This window comes from Epinephelus moara, chromosome 20, assembly GCF_006386435.1.
Source record: "Epinephelus moara isolate mb chromosome 20, YSFRI_EMoa_1.0, whole genome shotgun sequence".
Classification (NCBI taxonomy): domain Eukaryota; kingdom Metazoa; phylum Chordata; class Actinopteri; order Perciformes; family Serranidae; genus Epinephelus; species Epinephelus moara.
Window position 1 is genome coordinate 29,961,006 of NC_065525.1, and position 22,803 is coordinate 29,983,808.

The window sequence follows — 22,803 nt, forward strand, 5'->3', positions numbered from 1 at the left end:
AATGAGCCCAGCTCTTAATCACACCTCATCACACCATTTACCTCAGCCCTCTCTGGCAGCCATACCAGTGGCAATAGATAGACACATAGATAGACAGTCATGTTTATTTATCACATCCTTTTTGATCTCTCAGTGAAATTGCCAGGATACAGTGTTTTAGATCAGTCACATTTGAGGGACAGTAGATATCAGGGAAATACCTGTATAATCATCCATTTTAAATTTTTTTTATTTTAGATGAAATGGATATCGGAAATACCAAGAAGTAATTGAGAAAACCTAAAACTATTGTATCTATAACAAGGTCCTGGGACATTTGTTGCCAGTTGCAGTTGGAAATGCACGTTTATGCAAACCACAAATACGCTACACCTGCACGATTTACGCATATCATGTAAAGTGACATAGTAAAATAGCTGACTTTGTCATTAAGAGCTGGAGGGGAGACGCATGCCAAGCTACAGACCACTGTTCAAGACCAACAAACAACAAAACCAGGTATTTCAAGCTAAAACGTGATCTTTTCCTAACGCTAACTGAGTGGTTTTGCTTAAACCGAACCACACTTGAACCACAGCGTTATTGAAATGTAAAGATTCAACGTATCCGCTTCATAATAACGTACACATGTAATGAATCCATGGTTTGCAGAAACGTACAATGGCAACATTTTTTCTGGTGATTGGGTCAGTGTACTTGGGGCTGTGAATGAGGCCCGGCCAAGGTTTAGGCAGGAACATCCCAATGTCTTTGTCAGTGACTCAACACATTTGTTTGTGTGCACACGTCACTTAGTCTTGACAGCAGAGGATATAGAATAATAGGGCCATTGAGTGATCCTTGCTATCGAGTGAAAGCAGAGGTTTGAGGTAGAGGTTACCACAGAAAAGAGGTGGGGGTGAAAGAGGGGTGATGGAGGGAGCGTGACAGTGTTAATTACAGCAATGAGTGCATTCTTACCAAGCTGAGCCGGTGTGATTAAGACTGGATGTCAAGGGAAACGCTCCCCATTGATCCACTGCCAGTAGAGACCATCTAGTCTTTCATTACTGCAACCAGCTTGTTAATTAGAAATCAATCTTTCCCCTCTGCTCTATGAAGCCCCCCCACCCCACACCACTGTGTCACTCTCCTTCCACCCAAACATTCATACCCAAAAGCTATGGAGGCACGTCAGACTTTGACTAATGTCAGTACTTTTTCACTTAGTTGGCCATAATCTGTAATTTTCACGCCAAGAAAGAGCGGGGAGCGGAGAGCAAAATAGTGAGGCACAATATCCTGCCTTCCTTTCCAGCTCCCAGGACGTCTTTCAGTTCTTTAAAGAATTTGCCAAACTCTTGGATTAGTTTAAGATTGAGGACTGAATTCAAATTTTCTTGCTGAATAGCATTTATCATGTTGTCTTTCAACTACATCTGTGCGCAGTTGTGTATTTTTAGGATCAGTGACAGACCTGTAGAGGTTTTCTGTGGAAAACTAGCTGAGACTAATGGTCTATGGCTCATTTATCTTTTAAAGTGTGACTTACTTATTTTGAATAAGTCTGATCTATTGACAGTTTTTATGATTATGTTATGTATTACTCCTCTGAATGGAAGAAGCAAGATCCCACAAAAAACTTTTATGTCCTACACTGAGCCTGACTTTTTATGATAGGTCACATTATAATATGTAGTCTCCTAACTATGTAGATAAAAACAAGTGCTGTTATGTTGAATTATTGAGTAAACATGTGGAAGAGATGTTAAAAAGGATTGACAAAGCGGAGCTGCAAAGTACACCCCTGTGTAAATTTCATCAGTCATATTGAAGCTATTGAATCTGTTATAGTGGAAACTTGGTTGGGAACTTGAGTCTTAGTCTGTGCTGTGTGCATGTCCTCCTGTGTGCACATGTACATGTACATACAGTAGTTGGCGCTAATAGGCAGAGCAGCTGTCTGGTTTTGCAAAAGGGAGATGTGTCCAGATGTTTCTGGGCAATGAGAATTTGAAACTATGCACAGATGTTTCTATATTACAGGTACAGGTAGACTGGCTCATTTGCAGACATAGTTTGTTTGTCAGCTTAAAAATATGCAAAGATATATTTTCTTCCCATTGCTTATCTTTTGGTGAAATGATATCCATGCAAAGCCATACCACTGTCGCTTCACTGTTGTGTGGCCCCTAGAAGCCACGACTGTATTACCTAAAAACTCAGATTCGTTAAAAATCCATGTACATTTTACGCAAGAAAAGATGGCGTTGTTCTGTAGTTGATGAAAACAGTTGATGTTTTTGAAACGCTGATAACAATTGCTGTCCAACATAAAGTGAGCACATTGTCTTTAACTTTTCATGAGGCTGAAACAGTTCAAAAGTCCAGGTTGATGCTCTGATATAAACTGCAGTTTGAAGTGTCAGACCTGGATGGCTAAGAGGAGGATGGGCAAGAGCAGGGCAGTTGTACCTGGTGCTAACTCACTTACTTATTCTCTTTCATCTCATAAACCTAAGTGAGCCTGGAATATGCAACGTTGGAAACACCACAAAAAAAAATATTAAAAATTATTTTTGGAAAAAAAAAAGAAAGACATTTTTTGGGAAATATTGTATTTTTAAAGCACAATATGAAAATAAAGTATTAACTTTTTAAGGCTATTTCCTCTCAGTTGGAAATAATTCAATAGAAACACCGTGAGTCATTTTAATAAAACATTACTGAGTAGCTCCAAGACACAGACAGTTATTAAGTTCGGTCTGTTTCGTCTCCCTCTATGTGAGGAGAGGTGTATGTTGTGTGCCACCAAAAACACCTCATCATTCAACTAAAACAGTGATGGACTAGATTTTCACTATAGTTAGACTCCAGTACAGGTGGGCAGGGTTTCAGTTTGTACTCTCCTGTACTGTACACCTGTCATCTTCTCATGGTTTTGACCACTTCATTCTTAGCATGTAGTATATACATGTAAAGTTACAAAACGCCATTAAATGGACAGTTTATATTTTGCCAAAGCTCTGATTTTGGCATCCGCTTGGTTGTGGTCATGGTTTACACAGGAGGTGGTTAAAGCCAGCCAAATTTTGTTGTGCTTTTGATTTGTAATGGACTTGATTATGACAAAGAAGTGAGGCATTTACAGGTCAAAGAGTAAAAAACAACCTTTTATCACAAAAGGTTCTTCCTTTCTACTCCGGATCTTTTACATTGCCTCTTTTATTAACCTATTAGCATGCACACAGGATAGAGCAAAGATCTAAATGACAGAGGTGATTTGGTGCTCACTCTCATAAGCGATATTGGATATTATAGCCCATGGGCCCAATTTCCAAAACATCAGTGCAGAGAGAAATTCCTGTAGCACCTTGGCCATTGTGCAGCAGAGAACAGGTTAGCGCTGGCACTGGCCAGCTAAGATTGTTAAATTAATTTGCTCTGCAGTGTTATTGTGAGGAAGCATACTGATCCTCTCTCTGCTTGCAGTGTTAAAGAACTGCTTTCATTAGGTGCTCAGGTAGGTCAAACTAGACTGACAGGGTGTCACTTTGTTGACATGATCTTCCGTCCTTCCATGTTCGTGCAAAGCACTACCCATCCTTGTCCAAAGTCTCAAGGCCTTGCTTTGACAGATGCCTTCCGGTCATGTGTCGCTCAGCTGTGGAGCAGTTCGGGGTGGGCTGTTGGGGGTTCTGGGAGGAGGGAGATGGGGGGCAGACCAGCTGTGGGAAGGGGATGGGGGTCACTTAGGCTAAGTGGCCTGGTGTCCCTGAGAGGGACATGGCAGGCAGAGGGGTTATAGGCTGTGGTTGACAGCTTGGCCCTCATTACCTCCTTCCTGTTTCCTATCAGGGCAGCTCCCGATGGAGCAGGTGAGATGGAAAAGGAGTTATGCAACAGTGTTGGTTCTTGTCCAGTGTCTGAGTTTTGTCTGTGTGTAATTTTACAGCTGGTCTGCTGGTTGGTTGTGCATTTTTGTCCATGTCTGAGTGTGTGTTGCTGTGCAAGTGCATGTGATGATGATGTGTCTTTGCGGATGGATATGTTTAGTGTCATTGAGCTTGCCATAGATTTTTAATAATATATATTAAGTGTGATCGTGTGTGTTTGTGGGTTTGTGTTGTGCGTCTCTGCCTTTTGTAAGGAGTTGTGGTTTGGGTCTTACCCCACTTTCTGAGGCTGACTGGGCTTTTAGTGTTTTCCTACATTCCTTCGATTCAGCCTCAGGAAGCCGTACGCAGTGGCTTTCCTCTGTAACCTGCATTGATTTTAAATTAAAATTCTTTATATTTTTTGGTTCGTGTCTCTCATGTTTAACACCTGGGCTTTTAATTGTGTGTTAGCTTGTTCAGCATGACTCTGACAAGTAAAGGAAGATGCTTTGCTTGTCAGAGCTGGATGGCTGAAGCCTTTTCTCTGTCTGCAGAACACATGGTGTTGATCATGAGGACAGCTCACTCTCTAGTCCTGGCAGTCACCAAGCGACAGAGGGAAAGAATCATGGTGTTCCTGAACCTTATTACAATGTAACCCTTTACAGCAACCACCAATTATGCATTTTATGCTGAATGATATTCCCTTTATGCTGAATGTTTTAAAAATCTAATCATTGTAAGATGTCTGTAATGAGTATGTAGGATTCTGTAGCTTGTTGCTTCAGATCTCTGATCTTTTCTTACTGAATATTTTTTGGTCTTATATGTACAGTACATATTCTTACCCTTTCTCCTCTCATTCTGTCAAACTTTATCACGATTGATGAAGACAGGGTCCATATAAGAGAAGTGTATCTTATCAAAACCTATTCAGAGTGTCATGGCAGAGATTAGATCTGCTTGCTGTTTGAGGCCTTTCTACAATGAACCACTGAATAATGTCAAAAGCCCAGACAGATGATTTGCTGTCAAAGCGCCTCACAGGTAAAGAGAATAGCCTTTGAGTGATCACAGCCTGATGTGCTTCCTCTGAACATGCAATGTTCAGTTAGAGATGTTCCGTCAGTAATGATTCAGCCTTGTTGATTTGTGGATATGCCTTCCCAGTGGGGTTGTATCTTCCTTGTAAATCAAATGTTGACCTTTTGGTACGTCACTAAGAATGAAAAGCATATATAGTACATTTTGTGCAGAATAATATAACTTGTAGATTACCTGCAGATTATATGCAAACGATGTTACCCTAGAAATCATAACAAAAGGAAAGAAAATGTCCCTCAAGGCAAAAAGAATACTATACTCTGGGGATTTAGGTATATATAAACTGCGGCTTTTCTTGTGTAGAATAACTTACACACCTGCGCCTGTTCGTGCTCAAGCATGTGACACACAGTCTCATCTGAATGTATACAGCTACAAGCATACATTGCATGGTATGAGAGCAGCACAATGAAGTGTGATTCTGAAGCAGATTATGTGTGAGGAACAGGATGTTTGTGACAGAACTGCCTCTTCACTCCTGTTTTTCTCCACGGCTGTTGCAGGGGTGAAGCCAAGCTAGGCAGGCAGGAAGGCTTCAGCTCCCCTCTTTGGTAAACAGAGTAGAACCTCAGTAGAGCGAATTGGACCAGGAACAAGAATAGGCTACACATAATAATCTCTGGCAGCAATCATGAAAGGACCTGTAAACTGGTCCCAAGAGATGAATTGCTTTCATGCAAAAAAAATGTTGTAGATGTTGCTGTTAAGCAGACCTGTAGAAGCTCAGTGGCTGATAGGTTGTCTGTGATGTAGTGTTTCACAGCAGCAGATGGCAGTGCCAGCAGGCCAGGATGGTGCCAGAAGGTTACGCAATGGAATGATGCCTCTAAGACCTGACTGGAACACCACATGACACATATATGTGCAGAAACACACTTCCCACACAATCTTCTGAAACTGTAAAGAAACATTCATACTTAGGAGATTCAGTTTGTTTGCATCCTCCTGCACTTGTGGTCAGTGTAAAGGACCAGTCTTTCCCTTCCTTAACAGAGGAAGTAGCGGCATATCCTTCATGGTGTCATGCTCAGGTGACTGACAGTTTGAACCATTTCAGGAAGCTCAGAGTGAAGTGGCACCCCAACACTGGCATGGCCATGGAAACAGATGGAACTATAGCTTCCCCATGGTCTGGCCTCCATTTCCTGGTCCTCTCTTGGGCACGTGTGTGTCTGCCAGTGGGATATGGGTCAGATGGTCGGCTATCTTTATCCAGATTGTTGCCAGGAAAACCTCCATCCATTTGGAAACGAAAAGGGCGTCCTCCTGGTTTACTCAGAGAAAAAAAAAATGCAGGATTTCATTGATAATACTTCCTGTTGCAGTATCTCTTTTGCAGTGTCTCGCATTTCACATTACTTGCTGTGGCTTGTACTAGACATGTAAAACACTAGTTTCATCACAGTACTATATTATATTCATTCTTTGGACAATGATGTGATATTTGCTCATATCACAGTCTGGCATGACAGTTTCGATATGACTTAATTCAGGGGCCTGCAATTGATAGGAGATGATATCATATGCCTATTTAACACAATGGGTAACAAAAGGAAGAAGAAAACAACACATCAGTGCAGTAAAATTTCTTTAAATTGACTTCATAAACACGCATAAAACAGCACATGGGATTAGTCAGCCCATGTCAGAAAGCCCTTCCTTGAAGAAATCTTCTGGCTTGAAGTCCTGAAGGCAATATTCCCCCAACAGCCATAAAACATGGGTTAACAGCAAGATCATATAACATAAAATTCAATTCAGTCACAACTGTCAAGGTTAATAGACAAAACAATTTCTCTTTGCTAGTCACCTTTGTTTATCTTAACCACTTCAACTTTGCATTCATTAGCCTAGCGGCTAGCGGGCTCTTTGTCTTCACATAGCTTGATAAAGTACATGCACTATTTATACTTTTTCTTAATTACTGTTGGTTTAGGTCACTGCATCTCCCAACATAACAGCAGGATTGAATTTCAGACTACATGCACGTTCTTTCAGCCTAACATTACTAAAACAGAGCTGCTAATGTTGCTGTGGCGAGAAGTTAGCAGAGTGAGATGCCCGGCCAGGCAGGTACGTTGTGTTTCCTGAGTATTTTTTCTCATAACAGTTTTGTTTATGACGTGCTTTCTCTGTGGAGCCGTATTTTCTCTGAAATCCGAAATATTCCCACCCTGCTGATTTATTCCCGAGAGGGGAGTAAATATCTGAATCATTTTTTTCTCGACTGCTTGCCATTATCTGCCTGGCGCTGTTTGAGGGTGACACAGACTTTGAAAATAAAGGAGTATCCTATGGATGATGGATTGATGTTTTGACTTTGCATCAATGATGTTGGTTTGTTAATCATTAAATTGATACATTGATCAAGACTGATGGCCCGTTACACCCGTAGCTCATACTACCTAATGCTGTAATCATGCAGCAGTACAGACTATGATATTTTCTCTGTGGTATGATTTAGTGCAGCTGAATCAAATATTGTCAGAACCTTCTTGTGTAGCTATGTCTTTCCAGTCTTGGGGACTTTCTAACTTCTTTTCTGAGACTTGTTTAAGTAAAGTAAAGGTTATGACTGTGGGTGTGGTACGACGGGTGGGTGATGTTGTACATAAAGAGCAGAAAGGAGCTGTTCAGGCCATGCCAACCATACGAAGACTTTAATGCAAGTGGACGAGGCTGCGACGTAAATCAGGTCTTCTCTCGGAGCTCCCAGACGTCCTGTCCAGCTCGAGCCTAATCCCTCGCCTTGCTGTTTTCTAAGAATGAGCTCATGCCACCAAGCGTTGCCAACCACAGTGCCGACCATGCTTTGCTGTACCTTGAGGAGACATTACCCTTGCTTTTAGGATGCCACTGGGCTCTATTTTTCATGCCCCTAATATGATTGCTGACCCAGCATCCAGTAAGCAACACTTTGGTGTGTTTTTCTCTGTATAATAGATCTGCTTCTTGTTCGAGGAATCAGCCAAAACCTCCTATCAATCCTGGCTGCTCCCTCACTGCTTGCACTATAAATAAAGAAAGTAACAACCAGACAAAAAAAAACAGACTCTCTGTCTACCTCAGGTACATTCATTTCTAAAGGCAACAGCACACCTCTTTGGGACTAGTGTAAAATCGTACTCAAGTATCTCATAAAATTTTAAACATCTATTCCCTGTCTTCCTCCAGTATCTTGTTTGTCCCATGTTGGGGATGCTTTTACAGCATTCGGGATAAGGAGATGCACTCAGGTCATACCAGGAGCTAATGCAATCCTGTCGTTCTTGATTACCAGGTGGTCAGAGGAAGTTTGGAAATCCTAGCTGAAATATTAATCAAACAAATTCAAACCAAGAGTAAGGGGGGGGTGGGGGGGGCACAAAAAAAACAGCATACTGTTCTGCACACGGATAAACCTAGATGGAAAATAGGCTTTCCAATTTACTNGGGGGGGGGGGGGGGGGGGGGGGGCACAAAAAAAACAGCATACTGTTCTGCACACGGATAAACCTAGATGGAAAATAGGCTTTCCAATTTACTCGCAATTATTTGTGATCTTATTTTTGCTCAATAGATTGTCACAGAAGATTAATTTCCCATTACTGATTAGTTGTCACTGTGTGTGCGCTGTATGTGTGTGTATCTGCTCGCGCTCTGAGAGACTTGTCAGCAAAGCGTGTGTGTTTTGTTGCATTGTGTGCTGTGCTGGTACTTTGTGCCTTAACATTACTCCTGGTGGATCCAGAGAAGTGAAGAAAGCCCCGGGCCCATCAATAGTTGAGTAGGAGCACGGTTGTGTGTGTCTGTAATGAGGCATACCACATCGCATCATCAATATTACATGCCGGCTTAGGGCCAAGGGATGTGCTCTGTGGTGTGTTCAAGTATAAAGTGTGAGCGTGTGCATGCGGGTGTGAGTGCTATGCATAAAGTGTAATGAGCAGTTTTTCATGACCCAAGCTAGGTACACTTGGAACTACAGTCACCAGACTTGTCCAGGAGCATGTAGAGGTCCTGATGTGGAGTTGAAGTGGGAGGGAGTGATCGAGAGCAAAGGGGGCCTGTAGGTCAGTAGCCAAGGTGCACCTGACAGATAGAGCAGGATTTGACTCTTCAACATGTCATTAACAGCTGCAGCCTCCACATGTTACTTTGCCACCACCCAACCCATCCCCCATTACTAACCTGACAGTCACAACCGACACAGATAACAGACTATAATATATTTCCACATAATTTAAGTATGTACTTGAGAGCATTTGTGCATGTGTGCACCAGAGATTCTGCACCATATGCAGAACATCTCATTTCAGAGACACACACAGTTTACAGTATTGCAGTTTTATGTATTCCTTTATCCAGAAATCTCTTTCCACCCTTCATGTTTCATAGTAAAGCTATTAGCTCTTTTAAGTCTTATGGTAGGAGAAGCCTAAAATGAAGTCCAGATGTTTGGATGAACTACGGTAGCCTAACACCTGGTGTGTTTACACATGAACAAATCACACAGAAGTGCACATCCACTGTGTGCACACATTCTCACACACATAGAACCTGCTAATGTGTTGGATGAGAGTGTTGGTAATAAAGTTCACCCCCATTCCCTCCTCATGGCTTCTCATCCCCCTTGGCCAAGTGAACAGTACTCAGAAATGAAGTATGGACAAGAATTTTAAAGGCTACCATCAAAGGCCGCAAGCCTCCTCCTTTAGATCTGTGTGTGTGTGTGTGTGTGAGTGTGTGTATGTGTGTGTGTGTGTGTAAAGTACCCCCACAGGTGATTGGATCTGATCTGATCTCATCTCATCTGATTGGCTCATTCGTCTGTTGCGTTCCACAGGCGAGGGAGAGAGGGGTGTTAGAGGCCTGTCTAAATAATTTAGATCTTGCATTTGTATTGATCAGGTAGCGCTGCTCTCCGTGGGCCACTCCACTACTACCTATCTCTCCATCCCTCCTCGCCCCTGTTCTTGTTTTTCGATTGTAACCTTGTGCCCCTAGCTTTGCCTCCCCTCCACTCCTCTTCCCCCCAACTTCCACATCAAACAGAGTGCAGGCACACTGCTGCAAGGGAGCAGAAAATGCATGAAGGGAGTAGATGGGGAAAGTGCAGGAGAGAGCATTTTTTTTTACCATGATTCCTCAAACAGGAGTGAGGCTGAGGGAGAGAGGCTGGGAGAAAGGTGTAAGCGGTGGATAAAGAGAGAAATAGCATGTTGAAGGTGGAAAAAATCTTTTGTGCGTCTGTGTGTAGCTCATATGCAAGTGTATGTGGAGAGTAATGGGGTGTGTGTAACCTTGGTGATGCAGGTCAGTAGAAATGCAGAAATGAGCATATTGTGTGTACAGAGGCTGGTGAAACCTGGTCCAACTTAGTGCATTAAACCCAGTCCATTACTCCATTAAATACAGCATCATGCCATGGCCTTGGATCAATACAACATCATGTAAACACTGATAACCTGTCTCACCACACTCTGGAATGGATTTGTTGAATAGGTAATGTATTCTGGGAAGCAAAAATAGCATAGAAGAGGAGCACATGTATGCTCAGCATGAACATGATAATTGCTTGTTTGAATGGGAAGGCCTTTTCCCTGCATTCTGTTGGTATTGCAGTGTAAGAGGTGCGCTGAGCAACATGGATTGAATATGATAATGTTTCTGTTGCCAAGCAAAATATCTGTCTTTTTCACAATACAGCTTCTTGTACACGCTGTACATGCTGATAGAATTTGGCAGTGCTCACCGCTGCCAAGAAAAAGGAATTCTGGGAAATTACTTGTTGCTCTCAGAGTGTTATTAGAGCCATTCATGCAAAAGGGAAATATTTACAAATAATTGAGACTTTGTATTATTATTAAAATTATTGTTATTTCAATTGTAGACCATTTTATATTCACCAAAAACAACTGCAAACAGGTCTCTCTTTTGACTGGTTAATATATATAGTGATATTAGGGGTGGGAATCTTTGGGCACCTCACGATTACGATTCAGGGGCTACGATTCGATTATAAAACGATTATTGATGCATCTTTAATTTATGTATATTGATGCATTTTTCACAACACACATTTCTTTTTGTCTCACTGAATAAGCATTCAACACTTGCAATTTTTAAAAACAGTGCATTTGTAATAACAAACAGTTGAAATCATTTCCATTATATTTTATTAAACATATAAATGGAAATGCTTGCAAACTGGAAAGTTACAACTTCGTTGTACGGAACCAAAGGTAACAACAGGTATCTTAAATCACAAGATAAAATGCGCAGTTAATGTAACAAATGATTCGGTGGCGACAGACGTCCACGCATCACATGTAACTGCGTTCCTACCTGCCTTCAACAGCGAGGCCATGACTTCTGTTTTGGTTTGATGGTAGAGTGTCGGGATGGCCGTGTCGGTGAAATAGCGTCGGGATGGGATGGTGTATCTGGGCTCCAGTGTATGCAGCAGTCCTCGAAATCCCTGATTTTCCACGACGGAATAAGGACGCAAATCCTTGGCAATAAATGCCGCGATGGCCTTCGTAATTCGCTTGGCCTTTTCCGATGAGGGTGGCAGCTTTCTAAGTGCTTCCTCGATTGTTCTCTGGTCGGTAGCGCCACTAGTTGCCGCAGCAACAACAGCCTGCCGTCTCCCTGACTCCTCCGTCAGGTGGAATCGAGTTACATGGCTTCTCATGTTTGTTGTGTTGCCAAAGTATTTTATTTTAGCACGACACAGCTTACATATAACGTGGCTCTTGTCCAGTTCGCTTCTGCCGTCAACGTTGTAGAAGCCGAAGTATTTCCACACGTCTGCTTTTAAATTTGAGGGAGCTGTTCGGATCTCACGGTGAGGTGGGTGGTGGTCAGCCATGTTTGTTTTCCTCTGTGCACGTGTCGGCGTGTCCGCTCCAGGTGCGCATCCCAAAGTGGCCCGGAGATGACGCGTACCGCGCTTCTTAGTTCCGCATCATTTAGAACCTGTATTACTCTAATTAATCGAAATTTGGACGTTTGTGAATCGGTTCAGATTCGTCCACGTCCGAATCGCGATGCATCTAAGAATCGGAAATTTCCCCCACCCCTAAGTGATATGTTACATTTGTACATTTCATATGTATCATATCAATGTTTCCAAAGAGATGTAGATCTGATTACATGTATATGAGCTGAATATGTCACCAGGAGGTGAAGGGGGTGGATGGTGCGACACCTAGGCCAGACGGTTACCAAGCTGGTCATTCATTAGAAGCACACTGTGGTATTTGCAGCAGCATTTGTGCCACCTGGGTGTTTTTAATGATGCATCGCGGTGCTTCCAGTTTGTGCAGGCAATTTAAGCCAAAATTTAATCTTTTCCAAACCATAATGAAGTGGTTTTTGTGATAAACATTACCACACTTTAACCACAGGGTTGTTAAAATGTAACGTTGCAACATATCCACTACATCAGTGGTTCCTAACTGGTCCAGCTAGGGGGTCCAGATTTCTCCTTAGTCATTAGTTCAAGACCCAGACAGCTTAATACATTCAGCATTATATTTCATATCATTTAAAACTGAAGAAGCTTCTTGGATGAGGGGCAAAACGTCTTCAAGAAACGAAAGCAAGTCCAGTTGCCTGCAATATAACACCTACGGTTACCATGACCTGGATGACTGAGAATCTTCACCGACATCAGCATTATACTTGCATTTGACCATGTTGTCGAGCTAGTTTGCTGTCTCTGTTAGGTAGCTATTTGTTATTAATTCATACAGCACTTCAGAGTAAATGCTCAATGCTGGAAATTGACCGTCCTTCCAAAAAAGATGCACTTTACAGTCCATTCAGAAAGACTCGTGGCTCACTTTTGGACCGCAACCCACCAGTCGAGAACCACTGCACGACATATTAACGTACAAGAGCTACAACACATCTATTGTTTTCATAAACGTACAATGCTGTTATTTAGTCTGACAAAGAAACTTCTGTTTTGCATACAGTTAAACGGAAACTGCCGAATTTCGACCAGCTCTGTGTCATCTCAGTGTATGCAGATTAACGGTGTCTGTATTCCCCTCGTGCTTCCAGAGCCCCTCAAAAGTTCACCAGATGATGCATTTTGCACCATTCATTCCATCGATAACTGATTGCCTCACCCAGCAGCAAATGAGTGGGGAGCTTTGGACACTAGCGGCACTGGGTGAAGGCCAAACACCTTTCATCTGCACACACTGAGATGACGCAGAACTGGCTGAAAATCAACAAAGTTTCCCTTTGAGATGAAGCTGTCGAGCAAAGAGCATATACTGTAGTTGATGCATGTTTATCCTATTATTGTGTTTAATTTTGTGTTTTGGAAGTTTGCAAGTTTTCAGTAGATGATTGAAACAAAAAAACATAGACTACATAGTTTTATTGAAGCAAGTCTTAACCATAGGCCTGAATCTTTTCACGTAAGTGGGCTTTTTTCAAGATTTATATAAAGCAGCATTAACAAGTATGCCATTTACTGTTGTATACAGTAGTGGAGCAGAGAGTGTGTTAAATACAACATTAGTGCTATAGCTGGATTCCTGTGTAAAAACTGCAACAGGAGAAGAGAGGAGGACATGTCTGGATATAATAACAAGAGTCGTGGGATGAATTATTGAGGCTTTGATATGGAGGAGAGATGGGCTGAACTGGGCTCTCAAGACAGGGTGTAGCACATCCAGTATACACAGAAACATGCAGAGCACACATATTCAGACACACACACACACACACACACACACACAAACACTGGGCGCCTTGTGTAAGGACGTGTTAATGGAGTCACCCAGACAGGCAGGCAGGGAGACTGGGCCACACAGGAGTCTGCTCTGCCCAGATTCCCACATTAAAACACACCAAGCCCAGAAGAATGAATGCCCCGAGACCAAACCGACATGTTGCTATTCTTACAAAAAACACAGCAATGCCGCGGGTGATTCCTCCTTTTCCCATTCACTTTTCCCCCAAAAGCAGGGGGGATTCCAGGGTCAGGATATAACAATACCTTCATCTCTCCCCAATGCAAAGGATTGTTTTCCTCAAAGTGTAAATGTGTATTTTTGTGGGAGTGTGTTCTCCTTTGAGCTGCAGACTGTTCCCCTGTGCACTGATCTGTCTGGCTGGAAGCAGTCCAGTGGCTGAGCTCTTTTCCTCCAGTGATGTAGCTGGCTCTGTGGTCCCGTCAGTCAGGGCCTTTGTTTACTGGGTAGATCAATAGTTAACTTGCTGCTGGATACACTAAGCCGTAGATCCGTACAGCTGGATAATAGACCTCTGGCAGTTTTCTGCTTTGCTGCTGTTTGCAGTGACCTGTGATGAATAGAGGCTTAGCAAGGCTATCAGGGTTACAGCCAATTAGCTCATCAGTCTCTTCTAATATGGTTGTCAATAGGGACAGGCTTTGATTAAAGCACTGTGATTTGTTCAGGATGAGTTAGATTACATTCTCAAGCCGCTGGCCGTGAGACAGACGGTGAGCTGATCGTCTTGTTTTTCGCTTAACTACTTTGAAAGTGACTCGAGCCTCCATTTAGCAGCCTCCTGTGTGTGTGTGTGTGTGTGTGTGTGTGACATTGTTGCATTTGCTTTAACACCTGCTCACACATCTGTGCGCTCTTCTCTCCTCCTGCAGGGCGTTTGGTCTCACCGGCCTCCCAGTCAATGGTCACTTTACATTTCCATTTGCTAACACCTGAGCTCTGTACTCATTAGCAGCGGGATGTTAGGGAGCTGTAGTGTGTATGCACTTTCAGACTTCCTGTCCACATGCATGTTTATCACACTGACTAATTATCTGTGTAGCTTGCAAACGAAGTGTGAACGTAACTTAGTACTTGCGATCGTTGACACCTTATCAGTGGTATATTATAGTTTATCTTCCAGTCCTTTCTTGAGTTATCAATAAAGGGTCACTAAAACGTGACAATAATGTATTATGTTTCATAATTTACATTTGTGAAACAATTTATGTTTTACCTCCCTGCTTTGTGACCAGTGTTGGGGAGCAACCAGTGAATATAACTAGTTACATAAATTACAAAATAAATGTGATTATAATCAAATAACTGTTGCTAATTGAAATGTTGACTAATCTGTAATCTATTACTTTTCAAAAGTAACCTTCCCAACACTGTATTCGACATAACCAACTGGAAGTGGAACTTAAGTGAAATTCAGATTGAGAGTATCACCAATAATTAACTTTTTTCTGTCTCTTCAGTGACCATCTCTACCAGTGTATCCTTCGATGGTCTGCTTGTGACTGGCCTCTACACCTCCACACCGGTCCAGTCGGCTCCCATCCCTGCTCCAGCGGCCTTCGGCTTTGGTGAGTCTTCATACGATACCACTGTGGGCTGTTTAGAGTGGCTTCCTCACCCATGGTCTTCGTGCCAATACAAGCTCCTCGTTAAATGTTCAACTTAGCTTCACGTTCTAGCACAAACAAACTCTCAGCCACCCTCAATAGTATCTTAATACTGGAGCTTTAGAGTATCACAGTGAGCTCGACCCAGCTCAGTGATCCACATCCGTTCCCAGAATGAGCATAAGACCACTTCCCCGCTCCTGTTGTGACAGGCTGTGATGGATGAGGAGTGGGGATGATGTGACCATGGGTTCGGCCGTTTTTTTATTGATGCTCGAGAGAAGAAAAACAGAATGCTGAATATGAGATGCGGAAAGGACACTGGAGAACAAAGCAGGAAAAGTATGTGAGGCCTCAGAGAGACAAAACCAAACTTCAAATAACAAAGAAGAGAATATTAATTAATGTCAGGTCAGCTGGTCAGATGTTGAGCTGCAGAGAAGGTGCAGTGGTCCAGTTGCATTTGATTTTATACTGTATCATTACAAAAGTATGAAATTATCCATGGATAATGGTTTTGGAAAACAAATTACAAGTTAAAAATTCTTAAATGAATCAGTATTTTATTTGCATCATCTGTGTGTGTAGCTGTGTGTAATATCTAAAGTTAAATTTAGTCCTTAAACTGTTGTGACAAGTACAGTACAATGAGGATTTTAAGACTCAGATGAAGTGTGTGCGGATGGAGCCCCTGTGTGCAGGGGTGGGGGCTCTCTCGGGGTGATGGATCAGCCATAAAGAACTCCTCAGAGAACAGGGCTACTGGCCCAGAACTGCTGCCCAGCGGGCTCACTTATCCTGACTAACTCCACTGTTCTTCAGACGCTGACTTCACCCCGGCCAGGGCAGCTCTTCACTCTTGGCAGCCCTGTTTACTGGGGAGGCATCCAAGCGAGGATTGCGTCACCTTTGCTTCACTCTCATTAATTTGAAAAGTTTTAAGAGAGGGGCTGCACAGACTGATAGGCAGCAGCTTGTGGAACTGTGACTTTCTGCATGGTGTGTGTGTTTAAATAAGTCTGCAAAGCCTTCCGTTACAGTATGTGTAATCTGCTCAGCAGCGATGCCATCCAGGTTTCACAGCTCCAGTCACTCGGTCTGTCCCCAGCTGAGGAGCTCTCTGCACTGTGTCTCTCTGCTCTGATACTCCTGCATCCTCTCCCACTGCGGCCTCCGTGGAGCTACACAGAATCAATGTTGTCATAAAGGGGAAACACAAGGATGATTCATCAGTGCCACGATAGTCCTCTTCTTAGTGCCCATGGTGGGGCTGCTGTCTAAATTACAGTTTTACTTCTCCTTTACATCATTTGTCTGCACAATTATAATGTAGATGGGATTTTTAATGAGACTCCCTCCATTTCCTACGCACCCTTTGCAGCCTTGCAGGGTGTCACATCTGGGGAGAGAACGCTCTTCGGCCTTGGGAGGGCTGAAGAGGGATGCTCCCTTAGAGAGAGAGAGCTTCATCAATGAGCTCATGGAAACCCAGTGACATCGCTTTGCATAAAAGAGCCAGTGTTTGAGCAAATTTCTTTGAAGATAATTCAGTGGAACAATAATGGAATGAGACACCGCTTGATGTCCATTGTTGTTGTGACAAATATAAAAGGATCTGTGAGGACAAGAGGGTCACGCAACTCCACAAGGGAGTTTTACGAGCCTAGTGTTTAGTTCGGAGGGTCTAAGACAGGGTGTGGCTCTAATCCTCCTCAATAGAGGCATGCAGGGGACACAGATACGTACATACACACAAATAGAACTCGATAAAGAAACACCCGTCAGCTCTCACTCAAAAGCACATACACAGACTCTAGCTGCGTACAGCTGCTAGAGTGGCGGCTGGCTGGGGTAACATGTGGCTGACAGATGTATCAGTGCGGGAACTAACATGAACTCCAGCACGGGAAGAATGAGACCTCAGTGCACCACCACCGCAGGATCGCACACACAGGGAGAGGATCAGTGGTAAAACAAGATTGCTGAATGTTTTTGAGATTTGAAATCACAAGATAATGCTAAGCAAGAGGGGAGGGAAGACTTTTAAGTTAGTAGATCTTTTATTTCTGCTGGGTTGATGTCAGTGGAGAGAAAGAGCAGAGAAAGACGAGACGGAAATGTAGTGAGCATGAATGATTTGAGACAGAGAGAAGTGAAGACGGAATAAACAGATAAAGACAAGACGCTGTGGAGACAGAGAAGTTAGTGTTTGTACACTCTGTGTAGGGATGTCTTGTGGTTGGTGTGGTCAGAGCTGTTGCAGCGAGCAGACAGGACGGCTGCACGCCGGCCTCCAAAGAGAGAATTCCCCTTGGGCCTTCCGTGTCACCCTTCACTGCTTTTTACAGAAAACTCATAAAGACGATGCATGACCACACTGAATGCAAATACACATGCTCTATCACTGGTCCTCCTCTTTCTTTGGCTTTTGTGTTTTTCTGTTTTCAGTCTGTCTTACGCACTAATGTAGATACCTTCACACACAAACAGACACCACAACATGGAGACAGAGAAGTGAGCATTTTATTGGCTTCCACTCCCTCTAAATAACAAAGCACTTCACACTACATTAGTAATAAAAATGTGAAGCTTTGAGGGACTGACTTTTTACTGCATTGTCAGAACACCCACTCATTGTCGAATTAGCTAAAGTGTGATGGAGCAATTGGGGTGGCAATCAGGGTTGTCTGAGGAACGCAATACTTTCAGCTTCTGGGCTGAGCTGCGGCTCCGTTGCCCAAAGCTCATTCCTCTGCTGCCTAAAGGCAGGGGATCCCCCACTAGCCGCCGGGTGGCTAACCACAAACCTTTATGATGCTGTAATTGCTTTGCTATGGCTAGTGCAGAATCAGACAAACTGGAGCTAAAAACAATGTTTTGTTTGGGAGCCAGGCCCTCTTGAGAGAGGCAAAACACAGGAGTGTAAATTGACTGTGGTTTTTATAAACGTGCCCATAAGGGGCCTGATAAACCAGTCTGGCTGAGGCACAGTCACTAGGGCTGAACGATTTGGTAAAAATATCCAATTGTGATTATTTTGACTAAGTGCAATGGTGATATGATTCATGGCACTGGAGGAAATTGCATCATTATTCTCATTTTCATGTAAAATGATCATGATATTATTTTTTTTGCAAGGATCTGTGCCAAACAAAGATTTCTTAAGTCACAGAATATCATTTGTAGGCCGGGACATTTCTACAGCACTCTCCTTAATTCAGAGAGGTATTTTGGCACATATTCACCGTTACCAAATATTGGGCCTCCTGTACTTTGGATATTGCACATGTTTTTATTGCGATTTTGATATAAGTTTGATTAATTGGGTTGTCCAACCCTAACAGCCACCACAATTATTCTGTTTCAAGGTGTGAGGGCCTGGCAGGAAAGACTCAACATGTCGTGGTGGTATTCATTCAGTCATAAATACACAGTTAATAAACATGCAGTGTGTAAGGTGATTCATTTCATTATACTCTGTAGTATAGTTTGACAACTTTTAGACTCAATGTGTATGTATGTGTACAACATGCACGGAGGGGATGTCTACACACACTGCCAGAAAAGCAACATGAGTCTGGACTGACTCAGCTGCAGGAGAATTCCAACTTCTGCTTCGTGTTTTTCCCTCCTCTGACTTTTATTCCATTAAGAGCTCTTTCTTTCCATTCCAGCCTCTTGGCTTTCTGAAAGGAACTCACACAGCCTTCAAACTGGCGTTTACAGAGTTTTTATGATGAAAACAATAACTTTTGTATACTGGCATAATGAAGATTTATTTGGTCTGGGTTTACATCAGAACAGTTTGCTGTTGTGTGTGTCGCACTGCATTGATGAGGTGAAGCATGGACCTCACAGGCCAGAGCCTGTATGGAAAGAAATGTCACATGTGGTCTGATTTGTATTGCTCCCCTAATGGCATAATGTTTCCCATCACATCATTATCCCTTCAAATACAAAGACAGAACAAGTATTCATTCTAAATGTCTCTAGATATTTTATAATTACGATGATGAAGAAAAGGCACTTAAAGGGAGGGGAGAGCTTTGAAAATAGACAGGAGAGGGAAATGGATAGGCGAAAATGCCAACATGGAATTGACAGAGTGTTTGAGATTAAGGGAATGAGTGTGAGTGGAGATTGAGAGGAGAAAATTGGAGAAAGTATGCATGAAAAATGGCAAAGAGGAACCAATGAAAAGGAGACAGTATGTGAATGATATAAGGAGGGGGAAGGAGGGAGAGAAGATGAGAGGATGGCGTTCCATCACTCCCTCTGACGGAGTGGCTGATTGGTGTTGCTGTGCCAATGCTGAGCTGCTGAGAAACTGGTCATTGATGGATGGCTCGTTTGCAGGGTGATGTTTATTTTGTCGTTAATTTGCATATTTGTATGTATTTGTGGGGCGGTTGGCTTCCACTAGCAAGGATCAGTCCCCATCTCAATATGATGGATCTGGCGGTCTGACAAAATGGACAGCTTAGTGACAGGGACATCCAGCCGACACTCTGTCCCCATGACGGATGGGCTCATGCTAACACACAGCCTGATTAGAGATGAAATCCTGCTGCACCTTGACCTGTGGAGGCGGGGCCAGAGAGGGTGTGCAGCCAAAAGTGTAATCATACCATACACACATTTAACAGGAATCATGCAAAAATAGAAACATATGGAAATACACAATCATGATGGTCTTTCCTTCTCATTATGCACAATTATGCATTCAAATCCCGATATCCACACACTCATCCATCTCGAGGCTGAAGGTCGGCTGTCTGTGCCCTCCCACCACCAAGCCAGATTGAATGTCAGCCAGAATGTCATACTATGAGAGATGGCAGCTCATCATGTCAGTATTTACAGAGACACCCTCACAGGTGTGATTCCTACTGAACAAAGCCTTGTTTTGGAAGCACTAACAGTCCCAGGAGAGCACAAGTGTGTTTCCGCATACCTCTTCCATCAATGGGATGAGGAGAAAAACTGAGATGGAGATACTGTGTAGGGAGAGATGGAGGATAAAGAGGAATGATATAGAGAAAGGGTGGTGCAGGGAGGAGAGAAGGGGCGAGGGAAGGGGTTCCCATGGGGAGAGAAGCTGTCAGTCCCTAGGAGACTTCAAACGCACTGCAGCCCTGTGATCAACCTGCTCCCTGGCTCTCTGCTGACAGCTCCCTGACTGCGCCGCTTAGACTCCTTCATGCACGCACACAGATACACACATACACACACACATATACACTTGCTTGCTTCCATAAGAGCTCACACACTCGCTGATTTATCCACTCATACCACAACACATTCAAATTCCATTGCCATACACACACTCGTGCTGATTCTCACACTTAGGATGCACATATGTGACACATTTGCTCTGACATCCAACCTTGTAATAACCTTGGACACTGCCAAAGTTCCCTTGTTGCAACTCTGTCAAGGACATCACACAGTCTCAAACTGTTGCTTCTGAACTATGGGCTGAACAGAGGCAAGGTGGTGGTGGTGGTGGTGGTGGTGATGATAATGTTGATAATGATGATGATGACTTATCTGAGCCATTACTCCTTCTCTGCTTAGGGCTGTGGCACCCAAAGGCAGATCCCTCCCAATGATGAATTCATTAGTGCAGAAGATGAAATGAGTTGTCAGGGGCAGGGTTATGTATGGGAGGTGATTTGTGTTCTCTGCGGCACAGTGTTAGATCAGACTCGAGATCGGTCGGGTCGGCTCGCTGTAAATCTCAACGCTTTGCTGGCACAGGACTTTCCCAACCCTCGCGCCCAGACTGAGCCTCTGTTCTGTCCCTCACATTGCCTGGCACGTCCTCCTCCACCAATCTCACAATGCCTGGAAGCTGCTAACAGGTGGCTAAACATTTGGGTGCTCTCGGAGTACAGAGGAATGCTTGGGTGATTATGCATCACAAGTCATGTAGCTTCTTTCCATGCGTAAAGCCTCCACAGAAGCAAATAGCAACCTTCAGAGGATTTAAACAGAATACAAAATAATCCATTATTAATTCAAGTTAGACCCACAGCAGACTCCATACTAATGCATTAGTGTTTGCCATAAGTCCCAATAGCATAGGTCTTGTGTCTCAGGTGTGATGATACAGTAGACCTGCTGGAGCACTGCTGCTGGGAATTTACTGGTTCACTTAGTGTACACTAGCTCTCCTGGAAAACATAGTCCCTTCTTTGAACTCCCACGGCTTCACTAGGTGTGCGTACATTTGTATGTGGTGTTCAGTATGTGTGTCTGTGCTCATGCATATGTGCATCTGTGAGTGAAGGTCTGCATATGTGTGTGTTTATATTTGTTTTTTGTGAGAGCACACATGTATTTGTGTGCACATGCTGAGCATTTGAGTGCTTTTCCCTTTCTTCGTTGTATTTTCTGCATCCAAATGTATGGTAAAAAAGGTCCGGGGTGACTGAGAGAGCAGAAATAGGGGAAGGCAGGAGCTGGACTGACTGTGATAGAGATTTCAAAGTGGTGTGTGAGATGTTGGCCAATTTTTTATTTTTTTTTATTTTATTTTATTTTTTATCCTGCAGGAGAGAGCAGCAGGCGTAGGCTGTTTCTCCCATGTGTGGTCTCTCTTGAGCAGAGCAATGTTATTTTCTGCCATGCAGAGAGGTTGGTTACATGCCAGAGAGAATGAGAGAGAGGAGAGAGAAATAAAGATAGAATAAAGACAGAGAGAGCTTTGACTCAAAGACTGCTCAGTTTGACACATTTCTGTGAACACTAGTGGGTTTGCATCATTTCAACAAAGAGGCAAGCTGACTTTGAAATTTATCTTTGTTGTGTTGTGATATAAAACACCTTATACTCTATACCTCCATATGCACCTTGCAAGTGTGTGGGCATCTGTGGGTTTGGTGTGCAAACTGCGAGAAAGTGATTTTACAAAGCGTTCTCCACAAAGTGCATGCCATCCGGGCTGCACTCTGAGGTCTATTCATTTTTAAAGTTCCCTTGCAGAGCGTATTAGAAAAAGTGGAAGTGCTCTCTCTGACTCTGTGAGATGAGGAAGCTTAGTGGTTCTACTGGTTTCTCCCTGTAGGGCTGTGCCTGGATCTGGCCCTGCACCCTCTAAAAGCCTCAGAGAAGAACAGGAATGCTCAACTGCCTGGCCCATTTTTTTTTTACATTATATACAAGTTATCTGTGAACAACTCACCCAGATCCAATCTGACCCATATTTTGGCAGTGAAAATAGTTGGTGACCTTCTCTGTGTTTCGCCCTCCTTACGAGAGCCAGGCTGTTGCCGTGATTAGTTCACTGCCTCCCAGCACTCCACTGTCAGACCAGGCTCAGCTCCAGCCTCCTCCATATACACATCTAGGTGCACACACACATACTGTATATACACACATGCAATTGCAGCACGGGCACCATGCCTCGCTCTCCCTAAGCTTTCCACTGGCTCCTCACCTGTCGCCCCAGGTCTCTATCTCTCATACTCAACATGT

General features: G+C 43.3%; 1 protein-coding gene across 2 annotated transcripts in view; it reads left to right on the plus strand.

Annotated features, from left to right (window-relative positions):
* Positions 1 to 22,803, plus strand: part of reln (reelin) — a 117,374-nt gene that overhangs the window by 10,262 nt on the left and 84,309 nt on the right. For both annotated transcript variants that reach the window (XM_050073171.1, XM_050073172.1), the window contains exon 2: positions 15,178 to 15,285. In XM_050073171.1, the coding sequence (XP_049929128.1) occupies positions 15,178 to 15,285 (108 nt within the window). The remainder of the gene's footprint in view (positions 1 to 15,177; positions 15,286 to 22,803) is intronic.